The following is a 15,359-nucleotide window of genomic DNA, read 5'->3' on the forward strand; positions in this document are numbered from 1 at the left end:
CTCTGCCCTCTACGGACTAAGCCCTCCGGTTTATATAGACACCGGAGGGGACTAGGGTTGTACAAAGTCGGTTACAGAGAAAGGAATCTTCATATCAGGACGCCAAGCTTGCCTTCCACGCCAAAGAGAGTCCTATCCGGACACAGGAGAGAGTCTTCGGTCTTGTATCTTCACAGCCCATCAGTCCGGCCCACGTACCATAGTCCGGATGCCCAAGGACCCCTTAATCCAGGACTCCCTAATAATACAAGTTGCATAATCATAACAATAATAACATAGTATACATTTTATTCAGCACTACTGCTACCCTAAGTTATTAAACTTATTCGAAAATGGAATTGAGGAAATCTTTGTATAGTTTGACTATGCTCGTTCATCTGGATAGGGCAAAACTACGTTCTGCAGCGGCAACTTGACAAGTGCAAACCATCAAAGCAAATTCAGGAGCACCATTGGAGTGTTGGAAGAAATGAATGTTTGCTACTATATCCTATGATTTCTGTCATAATAACATAGTACATCCATAGGAAGGAGGGTAAACCATTTTATTCTGCTACCTCAAATTACAAAAAAATTATTGGAAAACGGGGACGGCGGAAAACTTTGTACAGTTTGACAACATGCTCGTTCATCTGAATATAGGGCAAAACTCTGCTACCAAGCGCCTAATAAGAGCAAAGTAAGCAATACCATCTTCCAACACATTGCACTGTTTGCAGATCTCAGGGAGCGCAGCAACCTCAGCTGACCGAAGTGCAGATTGACTGCTGAGAGTAGAGACCGTTTATAGGATTCACGAAGTGCTGCTTGCTTTTCCTACGCTTTGAGACTACTGTAAACCCCTCTGTATCCTTCTCGCTCTTGGGCAACTCGGCGGCCTTCGGTTGTTTGTCGAACTCTTTTGGACTTGAGGCGGTCTTGGTGACGTTGCTGCTCTGTTCGTTACTAGCTTCATCTGACCCGCTTGGTTTTCTGTCCGGTTGAGGCCGAGTTGAACCTAAGCTGTCATGGACCGACTTGACAATGAAGCTGAGCAGAATCTGCCTTGCAAGTTCTGCTTTGTATGAATCTCTCGTCGCGTCTTTCGCTCGTTCCTTCCCTTTACCCGGAGCTGTCTTCTCCACTTGACCTGCCTTGTCTGCCTCACGAACATCGACTTTCACTTCATCTGAGGCATGTGATGCCAACTGCTGATCTGCTGGATCAGTCACAGAATTAGCTTGTTCCCCTGCAGCCAAATCAGTTTGTTGCACAGTTTTTCCAGGCACAAACTCAGCAGCATGGGGATTCATGGTTGGGGGGGAGGTGCTGCCCCTCAGAATAGTGCTCTGGCTCTGTGTATAACCCTGTTTCCTTTGGAAAGAATGTCCAGTACGATAGTACAAGGTGGACCGAGGACCACGGGGTACTCTAGAATCGACGGCATGAGGGAGAATCTCCATTGCTTGACTTGGGATTGGCTGAAGCACAACGCTGGCATCATATATTGCCACTGTGCTGTAAGGATGGGACACTGATAAGAGTGATCCAGGTTTGAATGGAGGTGCTGAGGCTGAAAGTTTGCTTCCACTTGTTTTCTTGCCCGGAGATGAGCTTCCGTCACTATTGCTGTCAGAAGCTTTCTCTGGCTCTGGGGGACTGCTTCCCTCTGGCTGACTTGAGACAATCTCTTTGCTGCTCTCATCACTTGACTTCTTCTCTTCATCTATAAGCTTTCTATCTCCTTCCTCGGATGAAGGTGCTACATCAGTATCTTGTTCGTTATCCTTCTCCTTTGTTTCCTTCTGTTCCAAAATTGGTTTCCACACTGTGCCAGGCGGTGACACTGCCACATCTTTGTATGATACCAGCTTTGAAGCTATGCTAGTTGGCCTCTTGATTCCTGTGGGCTTTACCTTCCATTCCGATTTAGACGTACCCTTAGAAGACTTCTCTTCGGTAATGACAGGATCCCCGTTCAATTTGTCACTTCTGATAAAGTTGCCAAATGATAGTTGGCTGGGGGAGTTTACAGCTTCCTCTTTATGCTCTTTTGATTGTGGTTGTACACCACTCCTATGAGCAGAAGCAGTGCGGCCATCTTCTGTACGATCAACCACTAATTTGGTGAGAGATGACCTTCTGCGGATGCTTTTCTTCCGCACATTTGCAGATCTCCCTTTCAATGTAGCTGCTTGCCAACCTTCATCAGAATACTCTTCAGGTGACAAAGTATCTACCTGCTTCAGCTCATCATGGACAGCATGAGTTTCTTCTGCTACTGCTGCTACTACACGAGGGTTTGCTTCCAGTTTTGCTTCTTGAAAATCCTTTTTCTCTGCTTCAAGAAGAGATCCTGAGTCATGCTGAAAGTTCTCCTTCTCTTCAACTGGTTCACCTTGGTGTGCTCTAGTATTATTCTGCATTTAATATTACAAATGGTGAAAAAAGGAAAAGTAAGAGGCAATATGAGCAACATGGAAATTTCATATAATGATTTAGGCAGTAGCAGCAGAACCTTTAAGCAACCATTCACAAGGAAGAGAGAAACTCATGAATCTTTTTATTCTACAATAAAGAATAAAATGTGTGTACATATGCAGAGAATCTCTATTTAAGAACAAAATGGACTTATACTTGGTTCGTAAGTTCATGGGTGGACCTCGAATATTTTCAAGTAGATGGCACTAATCAATCAGGAAGCTTAGCCAAATATATGTCAGTATATCTCCACAGGATTTTTTGCCAAAATAAAATGGGTATATCCCGATTAGATTTTGTGTTCCTGCGGTGATTTCTGGTTAGTACCCAACTTACCAAGATCAGCTGGTACCATTGTAGTGTCTATTATGGCAGTTGTAAGTCGTAACTTTAGACCTATACTAACTTCATAAGCTGCCTAGGGATCACTGACTAGCACATGTTCATTGGTCCATACATAACACCCCTACAAAAATTATTGTACCGGCCCTGTTCTGAACTTTCCACTGCGCGCCAATTTCTTATCTCAGAATTCTTCAACAGATATAATCTTGAAAAATAATCATATCTCTGCTAACTCATTTTAACAATGATAATCTTGAAAATTATACATATACTATAATCACCTTTGCACGCCTGCACTTCTTTTGCATATCCCTCTCTTTTCTTTCCTGATCCGGGCTTATGTAGTCAAGTAGATCTGATACACTGGAAAGATAAATGTTTCAATCTAGATTGAGACAGTTTACAATTGATAATACACAATTTATTCATACCTAAGATGCCCTTTACTTGCAATAGAAGAATCAGGTTTTGGGATTCCTCTGCGAGGGGCCTCTTGTTGTTCTAATGCTTTTGAATCGAAATACTCTAGCCAAGCAGCAGCATCCTGCAGCAGGAAAGTAACGTTTAACAATCCAAGAGAACATTAAAATATTTGGTCTTCAGCTTCATATGTTCACAGAAAAAGAACCTGAGTTCGAAGGTCATCGTCTCCTAGTTTCTCCTGAAGTATCTGTAAGGTGGTTTGTTCATGTTGCACGCTTAGGGAGTACGCATCCATCATGGAGAGGGCTATGGCTATGGCATGGTAGCTTGCAGCAGTCTGATTGGTAAAAAAAAAGTGATACTAATTTAGTAACCGGATTTTGTGCATGTTGTGTACATCACATGAATTCAAATGTGCATGCATACCAGACAAATTGGTGTATTTCTCCAATATATAAAGGGGCATATTTTGCTAGATGCATTTCAACGAGACATGACAGCACAGAGCTACAGCAATACAAATCTTTTTCTGAACCAAAGAACAGCATGGTGATATTGGCTCTATGTAAAAAAAATGTCGTTTCAAAACCTGGAAGACGTTGAAGAGTTTTGTTGAGAAAAACATGAAAAGTTAGGCACGCCTTTGATGGAGAGCAGTAGGGAATATCCAGAAACTTGAGAAGCTACATCACAAGTTGGATTTTGCATGCATTGTTGTAGCCTAATATGACATGTCTAAATACCATAGGTGTCTATGCACATTATGCTGTAAGACAAGCATTTTAGTGCAATAATGCCATTTCTAAGGAAATATTGGTGCAAGAGCACTTCTGGAAACGTTGTTTGGGTTAGAGAAATTTAACTATATCAAGAAATTGATCCCGTACTGATTGTAAGTGGTGTCTTAAATACCCATTGTTATAAGATAAGCATTCCGACTCCAGTACTGCTATTTAATCCTAGACAAATATTACTGCGGGAGAAAGCTCAAATAACATATTTTATACTAAACAGATGTAAGTACAGAGCTGATCTCTACAAGTGTTGTATCCTAGAGTACGTCGACCAATTCGAAGGAAAAAAAATCGTCGTTTACTTGTGTCAGCCTTAGGTGGACTAATGAAAACATGGTAAGAAAAAGTACAAAAAAAATACCTGTATGTGATCAGCTCCAAGCAATCTCTTGTTGCATTTTAGCGCTTCATGCAAATACCTTAGAGCAACATGAACATTTCCCATACCTTCTTCCATCATAGCCACATTTATGTAGGTGGCAGCTGAATTTGGATGTGAAAGCCCACAAGAAAATTGAAGTAGATAAAGTGCACGGTTGACATACCTTCAAGAGGAAAATATACCATTAGGAATACAAGTCAACAAAAATAGAGAATAGAAATGAAAACAGGTGGATGATATGCGAAAGATGATTGTTATCCAACAAACAGGTGCCCATAGTCACTTCATGAGTAAACACACCTCCAGTCACAGGCTATTTGACAAAACAGCACACACACTGGCTAGTACAGCAGAACAAAAGCTGCAATGGCCACATCCTACTTGCAACATATATGCTGCTCAACCATTTTATGGGGAGAAATATATCAGTACAATAACATTGTGGATTGCAGTAGACTACCTAAGAGCCAGAGTCATAATTGTAATTTTCATGTTTCCACAAGCGAACGCCTATAACAACACTTACTTTAGAGCCATCTCAATGTGTTGGAGACGGTAGTAGAAAACTGACAAATCACCATAGCTCTTCATAGTTTCCGGATGGTCAAGACCAAGTTCCCTTTCATTGATATCAAGTGCCTTCTGTTGATATATAGTTGCCTACAACAAAAGAACAAATAGTAGTAAAGAAGTGCAACTTCCAATATTTTCACAAAGTGCTATCCGACATGTCTCTATTTGCTTGCAGAGTCCTATCAATGACAAACTATGCAGCTCACTGCGATAACAATAACGGAGTGGTTTTTGAGCAAAACAGGTTTGCGCAAAGTAGAGCATACAACAGACAGATTACAAGCAACCTAAACCAAGTTCATTTAGGTACCTGATTAAAATCTCCAGTATGGTAAAGAACTACAGCAAGAAGACTGTATGCATTAGCAGTCAGCCGATGGTATGGACCACAAACAGCTATAACTTTGGACAAGGCCTTCAAAAGAGAAGAGTATATTAGTACATAAAGATGACAAGCCAATGACTTCACTAAAGTTAAAAAATATGCAGGAAGAATTGTAGCACAGCAGTTAGATGATGTGCAGAGAAGACGTGAAAAAAGGTTGACCACTGCATACCTTTGCTCCATAGTTAACAGCATCATCAAGCTTTCCTTTATCCAAAGCCATCTTTGATGATTCTAGTAAGTTTCGACTATCAATAGATGAGTAGACGACATGCTGGAAGAGAAGACAATGCCAAAGCAAACTTAATCAACAATACACCCAATCGACAAGACATAAATAGTTCTGAACTTTTAGTAATATGCTACCTTGCATATAGGAACTATGTTGACAATGTCGGATTTGTCAAACGGGTTTGGGCTATTCATATCATAATCTCTTGCGACTAACTCAAGGCCAACCTGATCAACAGATATATTAGTATGCTGTTCAGGAAACGAAAAGCTATGAATGTTTGCAAATCTCACTTTACAGTATGTACCTTGCTGCAAAGGCCTCTCAGAATGATGGGCTTCCGCAAGTGCGCAAATTCATCTTTCAGTGTCCAGCAGTATCTTTCAGAAAGGAAGCTCTCTACCCATTTCAGCCGCAAGTTATGCTCATTAGCATCTGTATCAAGGTCATTTTCTAATCTTGGAGATCCCAGTAAAATGTTCAAAGTCTCGGCTATAACCGCAGACATATTTTGCATGTCATCAACAGCTGCAATAACAGCTCGAATGACGTGCTTAAAGGCTCGAATGACCATTTCATGGATGCATATTGACTGGATGTGTGGGAGCTTCTCTGCTAGCTCTACCTGATATTTTGAAGAAAAAGAACATGAGTTTATCCTGCTAGCATAGAAGCAAAAGCAATTAAGACTAGTATTTACACCCACCACACGGCCTAATGAGCACATATTTAGTCCCCTTGTATGCATGAAATCAGTCATCGTTCTTCCATCCACTGGAGAAAGTTCAAGGGAAGCAAAATCAGCCACCTGCAGAAATCAGTCCCAGAGAAAAATAATTATTCAGTTTGGGAATCAAATAGTATGTAAGAAAGTGTCAAGACAGCAATATCTTAAATATGGACTCTCAGTCTCTCAGAACTGTGGATTTTAGCTAAGGTTTTCCAAATACATAAGACTAGGAGTAGAGAACGCTTACCAGCTTTGGGAGTGCAGTATCATCATAGAATTTATGGGCCATCTTTGTGAGCTCTTCAAGGGACTAGATTAAGAAAAATGAAGTTAGGTAATAGTGCATCAGAGTTTCACCAACATATTCATATATAGAACCGATCGTGCTCTGTCAATCCAGATCAAATAGCATCGGTCATAAATTTAATTCTTTTAAGACAGACCATGTCAACTGATGGCACTTGGAAATTCTAAAACAAGTGTGGAATCGTATAGTTAAATCACCTTTTGATGAAGGCCAGCTTCCAAACTCTTCAAGCGGCAGAAAGCATCCTCTGTAATCAGGTTCCTTATTTCGGTAAATGCTACATTTTCAGACTTCTCCGTACCATTTGTCAGCAGGCAGTTGCTATCAGATTCTTCCTTAACAATCTTAGCATCTTCAATAGTGCTTTCTTTCTTATTAATTTTTCTTAATTGTTCAAAGTGCTTGCCGAGACCTTTGACAGACGAATCTTTTTCAGATTTTTTTGCATTCTTCTCACTGTCCTCAGAAACGGAAGCATCTTTTTTCTGGAAGTGCTGGAGCCAGGAGGACCCAAGTTCCCACCTGATACGTCTAGGATTTTTGTTCGGGGTGTTCTCCAGCTTCCTCAAGCTGGTTTCAAGTACTGTACATGCTAGTTTCCTCGCATAATTATCAACATGTGGTTTAGATGCAAGGTGCTGGTTACTGGCAGCGATTTCTGGGTTAATAATTTTCGGCAGTGGTATTCTTAGACTGAAAAAAGAACACACAGAGAGAACAAGGTTTGTTAAACAACATTGAGTGTGGAATGTGGAAAATTCCTCTAGTGATGAGCAAGTATGTGAATAAAATCTTGAAGCTATCAACCTATCACTAAGCAAGCATGTAAGTAAAAAAAAATCAAACCTGTGAGGATTCAAGGCATTAGAACCTCCATCAGGATGATCATCCACATCGATGTTAGGTATTTCATCAAGATGATCAGAGATATCACTGGTTTGTTTGCCATCGCTGCTGTTCTTTGTGCGTCCCGAAACCTTCACTGTTGCCGTATATCCGCAATGCTTAACAATCACCACACCTAGCGTGGAAGAGTCCTGCATGGAAATCGTGTTGACAGAACTTAGCAGTCAATATTAGAGCACACAGTTTAAGTGTGTAAATCAGAAAGGTAGCAAGCAATCACCTTAGCAACAACACTCTCATCAGAAGTTAAGCCTTTCAGAAGATTTCTTTGTGATATATCCATAGCATCCGTCTGGTAGATGGCAACTCCGTCAACTTTGTCCTCCAACTTCAAACTAGCATCAGCCTCATCCTTCTTTACAGTTATATGCAAGTCCCCAACACGTTCCTCAAGTACTAACGAACCATCCGGACCAGTTTGTGGACTAGTATCAACCAGCCGCCGTATTGTCGACGCAGCTCTGAAAATCGCTGTATCTACAAACAAGTTGTGTAAAAGGAAAGCCTTCCGGTCTCTGATCACCCTCTCTTCCTCGGTCTTGGATGGCATTCTTGCCAAAATAGAAAATTCTCTTGCCCACCGTCTCCGGTCATGTTTTCCGTCTCGTCCGCAGCCACCTCCATTGCCACCCCAGTTCTCATCCTCAGCCGGCAAAGCTGGGCTCTTTGTAGCAGAGTCCACATATATCGGAGGAACAAGCCATGTGTTTGCACGAAAGCCGAACGGTAGATTCCCAAACTAAGGATGAAAGAGACGTGTCAGCATCAAAAGTTCAATAGATATAGCATTGGTTCGATCTTCAGTATAACCAGGCAAAATGAAAGTATTTACGACAATCACCTTGTTGTGATCCACAAAAGCTTTCGTCAGTGCCTCGTATGCCTGTATGAAATGAATCATGGATACCACTGTCAGATGATAGGACAACTTCCGAAAAATGTGGGGTACCGAAGTGTACTCGGCAAAGTTACAGATGATAATAGAAACGAAGCAGGCAATGCATTGGTAATAATCGTGTAGAATTGGGGTTACTAACATTGGCAAATCCACTGCTGAGCTGCTGTAGCAGGTCCACCAAGGACCGGCTTACGGTGTGCGGCTTCCCCACCAGGTAGAATCCCTTGACCGAAGCAACTATGTGCAGAAGCTTCCCGTTGCAAACCTTCACCTGGGTACACATGAAAATGCTTTCAGTTAGGTGCATGGTCACAATGGAGTTGCCCATGGCGAAATCGGAACAAATTACAGATACAGTGTCAACCAAACGAACTCCAGTGCTTTGAGCGAGGTCGGGAGAGAGATCACACACCTCGATTTCGAAGTAATCGCCGTCCTGAGCAGCGCCGTTCCTCTCCTTCCTCCTGATAACTGCACACCCGAAGTCAGTCAACCCCCACCCACACAAGCAGGCTCCATCAGAGAATCAACGACCAAGGAAAAATGCGGCTTACAGTGGAGGGGCGGGGTGAGGTGGGCGAAGGAGAAGAAGTCGTAGAACTCGCCGATCTTGGGCGGCGGCCCGATGGCCACCATGTCGTGCGCCTCCGATATCGCGGGCGCCTCGCCGGCGCCGACGCCATTGGCCCCGGGGGAGGAGGCGGGTGGGGGAGACGGGGGCGTGGCGGGGCGCTGCGCGTGCTTGGACGAGGACTTGTGCTGCTTGGCCTTGGCGAAGGCGGTGGTGCAGGCGGCGATGTCCAGCAGCCGGCGGACGTGCGCCACCGCGGCCTCCTCCGTCGCGTACTCCTCTGCACACAAGAAGGAAAGCCGTTGCTGGGCTCGGTCAGTACCAAAGGCCTAGTAACAGTTACGCTTGGGCTGGGCCGGGTTAGTTAATTCAAGCCCAACACTGGCTAAGCAATGTTTTTTTCCTGAAATGTTTCTGGGGGAAAATGAAGGAAGTTGCAAACTGCATGTAATTTCAAGCAAAATGAACTAGTAGTACCAGATTAAACACAGGTAAAATTGCATGGAAGAAACAAATCCGATAAAATGTGTCAAATCTGCAAGGAGATGTTTCTTTTGCAGGAAAATCTGCAAGGAGATATTGCAAGCTAGTGTGTTCTCATCAATTTTGATTAGCTGACACTGAACCCCTAAGATTAATAAGATGCCCGACGTAGTAAACTTGGTGAGTCATTGCAAGCTAGTGCGTGCTCATCACAAGATTAAACTTAAATTAGTGGCCACTGGACCTAACAGTCCAACACACCGACCGCTGATCCCAAGAGCCGCCCAGCTTTGTCCTGGCCTGTGCGCACCAGCGCCGGGCAACAACAACCAGATACTACTACTTCCTTTGTTTTTCAACAATCAAAGAGAAAACGCACAGCTAGATACGTACTTGCTGGATAGGTTAGGGAGGACAAAGGAGCTGCACAAGGCTGCATTTTCCACCCCAGATAGTATATTCTACTATGATATGATATGATGATGATGCTAGCGTCAGATAAGATATAGCAAGCACTGTGCGTGATTAGTCTGCTGCTGCTGCTGCTGCTGCTTAAGAGAAGAAGGTGGTGGACTTGGCATCAGGCGGAAAATATGCCCTCGCCAGTGCGTCCAAACGCCACCTCCCTCCCAAACTAATCGGCACTTGACGGCAGCACAGCCACAGCACCTCATGGACATGGAGTACTGCCGGTCGCTCTCGCTGATGGGGAAAAGGAGGCGACCTTAAACAATGGCGTTTTTGACCAACCAATCAGCACACTAAACAGGCGTTAATTACTATGTTGGTCAGACCACTTAACAACAACCGCGCGCCGTCCAACCACTGGACCGTACTGCACTACGTACGTGAACTCGATCGGCATCGAGTGCACTCCCGAGGCTATCAGAGGCTGCTCTCTCTCCGTGCGCCGTGACGCCGTGGGGTGCGGCCGCAAAGGGAAAGGGACGCCGGTGAAGAAAAAGCTAGCACGACTGGTTGGTGTGGTGGAAAAAGCTCTCCGCCGTAGCCGCCCCAGTGGGAGCTCGAGAGGGCAGCACCGCGATGGCAATCACCTCCCCGGGTTGCCGAGAGAGGCATGCAGACGAGACGACACGCGCGGCGCCGGCAATGCACCGGTCGACCTTTTTCCGGTGGAATGTGAGGTAAGATTTGATCTACCGGCGAGCCAAACCCTACACGATCCACCAAAATCACTCTTGCTTTCTGTTCCTGCTCACACGCATGTGCGGCAAAAGACAGATGTCCGTGGGTTGATCGCCGACGGACCGTGGCTCTACGGCAGACACACCACATGCGGTACATACGAACCTCTAGACGCTAGCTACGTCCATGGCAGAAAGCAACAACAGTGCCTACGCGCGTTTGTCCACTTGCACCGTTGCACTCTTCTTCTGCACAAGCATTAACGTATGTGCTAGCTCCTGTTGTAGTAACGCCCGCCAGCCAGCTACGTACGTGCGTGCGTGCAAGCGCCCGTGTTAGTTTGGGCTAGAAGCCGGGTCGAGCGCGAGTCCATGTGACGCCTTTCGACAGCGCCAGAACAAAAGAACCGTAAAGGAACAAGAAACAAACAGCAGCGTGCGTTCAGTTCACCACTAATGGTGTCAGTTTCTGGAGATCAAAACAGAGTGCAGCAGGTAGTAGATTGTTTGTTCCGGCGGCCACCTACCTTCCACGATGGTGAGCGCGCACGGCTTCAGCGCCACGATCTCCACGCCCTCCTCCAGCCGGCGCCCACGCACCTGCACAGACACAAAATGCGCCACCGTTAGCGAAAAGCCAACATTGCGTCTGAAAAGTAGGTAGGTAAGTAAATAATGGTACAAGACAATTGAAGAAGCTGCGGCTGATTAATTTGCTTAGCAGTGCAGCTTGCTGCCAACAATGTTGGAGCAGCGCCTAGCTAGCTAGCTAGTACAGCCTGCATATGAATGGATGAATTTGGGCCGTCCAGAGCTAGCAGCGGAAGGGAAAGGGAGGAGACAAGTGAAGCGAAGGAAGCATTACCACATGGGAGAGTGAATAGTTTGTGAGGTGGCACGTCTCCACGTTGGACGCCAGCAGCTTCCGCACGTCCAGCACGCGATCCGTCGATATCCCCTGCACACGCACAATCAGCCACACGAATCACACGCGCGCCAACTTCTCGAGTTATTATTCACTGTTCTTCTGTTGCTGGATACGCATTGTGAGGCGTGTGTAAACAATGATATTTTTCTTATAGAGATAGTCTAAACTACAGAACAATACTGGGAGGGAGGGAGCATCTCGGCATGGAGATTGCTGCAGGCAAATTTGTAAGCATCGGTGTGCTCGGAATCAGGGACATGTCAGCCAAAATCAGCTGGAAAATATTCAGCTCGTGCTTGTCCTGTTCACTGTCCTTTCCGCGTGGGAGAAGGCGGCTGGCAGTGGGAGAAGAAGCCACGGCAATACATACATACCTTGAGTGTCACCTGGGACTCGTAGGGGGTGGTGACCGCGACGTCCACCACGCTCGGCACCACTGCAAAACACACGAGCAGACGGAGAGTTTCAGACATCGCCACCACCAACAGCAACAGCAGCAACAAGAATGCTTGGAATTATGGCGGTCAGAGGTCAGAGGAGCCATCACGGCCGGCCGCGCGAGCGCAATTCACTGCGCGCCCGCGAACCGCATGACCCAACTGACGTCGCCCCCACGGCGCGCGGTTGCACCAAGAAACGGAACCGGCGTCGTAATTCGAAGCTAAAAAAGAGGGACGGGCATCGGGCGCGGCGAAAACTAATCATGAGCAGGAAAAGGGGCCGGGCAGGGCAGGGCGGCGTATCCTTCAATTCAGCCGGCGCAAAGCGTCGTCGTAGCCAGGAATCGAAGCAACCGATTTGGAAAAGCAAAAGATGAGAGATGGATGGAGCAAAGAACAGACAGGATTACTGTTTTGCCCGTCTTTTTTACCTTTTGTACGAGCGCAAAATTGTAAAGCAGTGGAACAAATATGGGCATACGGCAGCATCACCAAAAACAGCAATTCAATGCCGCGGAGGACGACGAACTCGACGAGGAGCGGCAGACAACTATCGAGGACGGCGCTGTGCGGTCATGGATTATTGCCGGGAGGTTTCATGGGTGCGTCCGTACCTTTCTCCTCCTTCTTCTTGCGGTCGCCCTTGCCGCCGCCGCCCCGGCCCTTGCCACGGCCGGCGTGCTTGGGGGCCATTGCCGCCCTCCCTCCCTCAGAGCGCCCCTCCTCTATCTACCCCGGCAGAGCACGCACGGTGACGAAGGAGGGGTTTAAGATAAGCCAAGGCCGAGGTGCAAGGGACGGACGAAGAAGAGACAGAAGGGGAGGAAGAAGAAGCAGGGGAGCTGGAGTGAAACGGGGACGAGGGGGGAGAGGATATAGGATGAGCGGCCTGGGTGGCCGGGCCGAGGCTCATCCCGTCATCCGATCGAGCCCGCGCGATCCTGGCCTCTCGATCGTCCGCCCGCGTGATGACCCCGCGCCCCATCCCGCCTGACACGCGGGCCCACGCCTCCAGTCACATGCACCGGGGCCCCGCCGCGCAGCAGCACGCAGGAAGGACGTGGTGGTGGTACATGGCTTGACGCATGCATCGTGGCGACACGTGGAGCGCCCTCGCATCGTCCGCTCCATCGACGGCCCAGAGCCTGGCCCGGCTACGCCCGGCCTCATGTGCGGCCAGGCCGAAATGAGTTGCACGCAACGGGGTGGGGCGCGCGAGTAGTTGCACGGGAAGGGAAGGTGAAAGGAACGGGACAAGGTAACGTCTCGCGGGCGTCCGCGTCTGTACTGTGTTTGTCGGACAAAAAAATAGCGTCCCCCGGTGATCGGAACCACGGGCGTAATCGGAACCGTGTGCACCCCCGGTGAGGTACGGGACAAGTGATGGGAGCTGTGGTGTGCGGGGGTGGCCTGGACGGTGGCTGGCACGGCCAGGCCAGATGGAGGGCACGGGCACGGTCTCTACAAGGTGGCCGGAGGTGTCCCATTGGGTGCCCGGCCGGTCCGAGGCAGTTCGTTTGCCAGGTTTCGTCCCTCTGTTCGGCGGCGCATTGGGTGGCTCTTATGCCAAGTTGAGCATTATTGAATTCGCGCAATTCGGAGGCAACTTCCGTCACTGATGGTGCAACGATTTGGCAGCGGAACCCGGCTGAATGTTCCGGCGTTTAGTGGTGTAAATAAGTGAAATCATCATCATTTGGCTGCAGAAAGCAGGGCGGTTTGCTACTGCTCTTGTCCGCGCTCTGCCTGGAGAACGCCGACAGATGTTTCGGCCCGATCGGGACGTGGACGGACGGAGGTAAATATACACGGAGAAGAAACGAACGGTGGCTGACATAACACAAGTGTGGTGTGATCGTTGGGGTGATTTGCCACCCCCTGTGCTGAGAAACATGTGTGCTGAGAGTGCGGTGATGACCAAAGCCTAGCAGTAGATGCCTAGTAATTCCACATCGGACACAAGCGCAGCATTGCTTGAAAGCGAACACAGTACCCTTGGTGAGAACCACCTCTTGGTGAGATGGTAGAGCCGTGTTCTACTCCTGTCCACTAGAATTGAAATGCCAGTGTCCACATTTAGACACGCTCAAACGATACGTCCGATGAGAACCCCCGTCAAATTTAGCGGTGATTTTTCTTTTCTTTTTTGGACGACAAGTTTAGCGGTGATTAGCAGGCGCACTTTGCTCAGCACTTTTTTAGTATCGTTATTATATTAAAAACATAGGATAGAAACATAGGATAGACTAGGGAGTACTCTGACTTGCCTTATACTTCAAAAAGATCATATACTTCTATATATATGTCCATCAGACACAAGCAATACAATCACCAATTTCATCAGTCTCTCGTATTATCTCTCTAACATGGTATCAGTCGGGCCTCAGTTTAAGACCGGGCAAGCGCCTCCGATCTAAAAAAAACATGATATCAGCCTAACCGATCCAACCCTAGACTCCGTCAGCCACCATGACGGCCGCCGGGGACCGCGCCGCCCGTACCCAAGGTTCGTCTGCCGGTCGTGTTAACCAGCTGCCGGTTTTGATACAAAGATTGAACACAAGAGATGAACTAAGGTTTGAGATGAGATGGTGATGTTCAAGATGTTGATGAAGATTGGCCTCCCAAAGATGAAAGGGTTGTTGGTGATGACGATGGCTTCAATTTCCCCCTCCCGGAGGGAATTTTCCCCAACAGAATCGCTCCGCCGGAGGGCAAAAGTGCTCCTGCCCAAGTTCTGCCCAATTTGCCCTCTCATGATTTTTTCTAGGTCAAAAGACCTTATGTATCAGAAGATGGGCACCAGAGGTGGGCCAGGGGGCCACTACCCACCAGGGCGCGCCCTGGTGCCTAGTGGGTATCTGGGTGGGCCCCTCTGGTATTTTTTTTCTTCAATATTTATTATAGATTCCAAAATAATTCTTTGTACAATTTCAGCTCATTTGGAGATGTGCATAATAGGTATATTTGATATAACCTTTTTAGGTCTAGAATTCCAATTGTCGGTATTCTCCCTCTTTGTGTAAACCTTGCATATTATGAAGGAAAAGGCATTAGAATTACTCCACAAAGTGCTATAATGCATAAAAACATTATAAATAATAGTAGGAAAACATGATGCAAAATGGATGTATTATCGCCCTGCGCCGGCCGGCGCCGCCTGCTTCGACTGGGACCTCTCCATCACCACCCTCCTCCGCCGCGTCTCTACGGCCGGCTTGCCGTCTGCCTCGCCGGCATCGCTGCCGGCCACGTTGGGCTCGCCGGCTGCCTCGGGCTCGCCGGCTGCCTCGAGCCGACTGCGGCGGGCTCGCCGGTTGCCTCGGGCTCGTCGGCTGCGTCGGCTTGCCGGCTGCC

The 15,359-nt window shown here is 47.1% G+C and overlaps 1 protein-coding gene across 2 annotated transcripts; it reads right to left on the bottom strand.

The window, feature by feature from the left end:
* Positions 1–460: 460 nt before the first annotated feature.
* LOC109759298 (protein REDUCED CHLOROPLAST COVERAGE 3) lies at positions 461–12,918 on the bottom strand. Of its 2 annotated transcripts, none has more exons than XR_002232049.4 (23): positions 12,617–12,918; positions 11,937–11,998; positions 11,500–11,592; positions 11,162–11,234; positions 8,990–9,286; positions 8,848–8,906; positions 8,575–8,706; positions 8,379–8,420; positions 7,758–8,276; positions 7,478–7,668; positions 6,829–7,324; positions 6,572–6,634; positions 6,301–6,402; positions 5,902–6,219; positions 5,729–5,821; positions 5,535–5,636; positions 5,288–5,392; positions 4,931–5,064; positions 4,384–4,567; positions 3,434–3,565; positions 3,237–3,349; positions 3,087–3,160; positions 461–2,399 (listed from the first exon to the last, which is right to left on the bottom strand). XR_002232049.4 is itself a non-coding variant. In XM_020318119.4 (23 exons), exons 1-23 carry the CDS (start codon positions 12,693–12,695, stop codon positions 741–743), a joined length of 5,130 nt encoding a protein of 1,709 aa, XP_020173708.1. In that variant the 5' UTR covers positions 12,696–12,918; the 3' UTR covers positions 461–740. The 2 variants fall into 2 exon arrangements, 1 of the variants encoding a protein (XP_020173708.1); XM_020318119.4 differs by having other exon boundaries at positions 3,087–3,168.
* Positions 12,919–15,359: the final 2,441 nt, after the last annotated feature.

This window comes from Aegilops tauschii, chromosome 2, assembly GCF_002575655.3.
Source record: "Aegilops tauschii subsp. strangulata cultivar AL8/78 chromosome 2, Aet v6.0, whole genome shotgun sequence".
Classification (NCBI taxonomy): Eukaryota; Viridiplantae; Streptophyta; class Magnoliopsida; order Poales; family Poaceae; genus Aegilops; species Aegilops tauschii.

Coding starts and splice junctions, on each gene's coding strand:
- LOC109759298 (XM_020318119.4), bottom strand. CDS start 12,695: ATGGCCCCCAAGCACGCCGGCCGTGGCAAGGGCCGGGGCGGCGGCGGC. Junction 6,635..6,828: donor AAGCTGGCCTTCATCAAAAG/GTGATTTAACTA, acceptor TTCTTAATCTAG/TCCCTTGAAGAGCTCACAAA. Junction 4,568..4,930: donor CACATTGAGATGGCTCTAAA/GTAAGTGTTGTT, acceptor TTCCTCTTGAAG/GTATGTCAACCGTGCACTTT.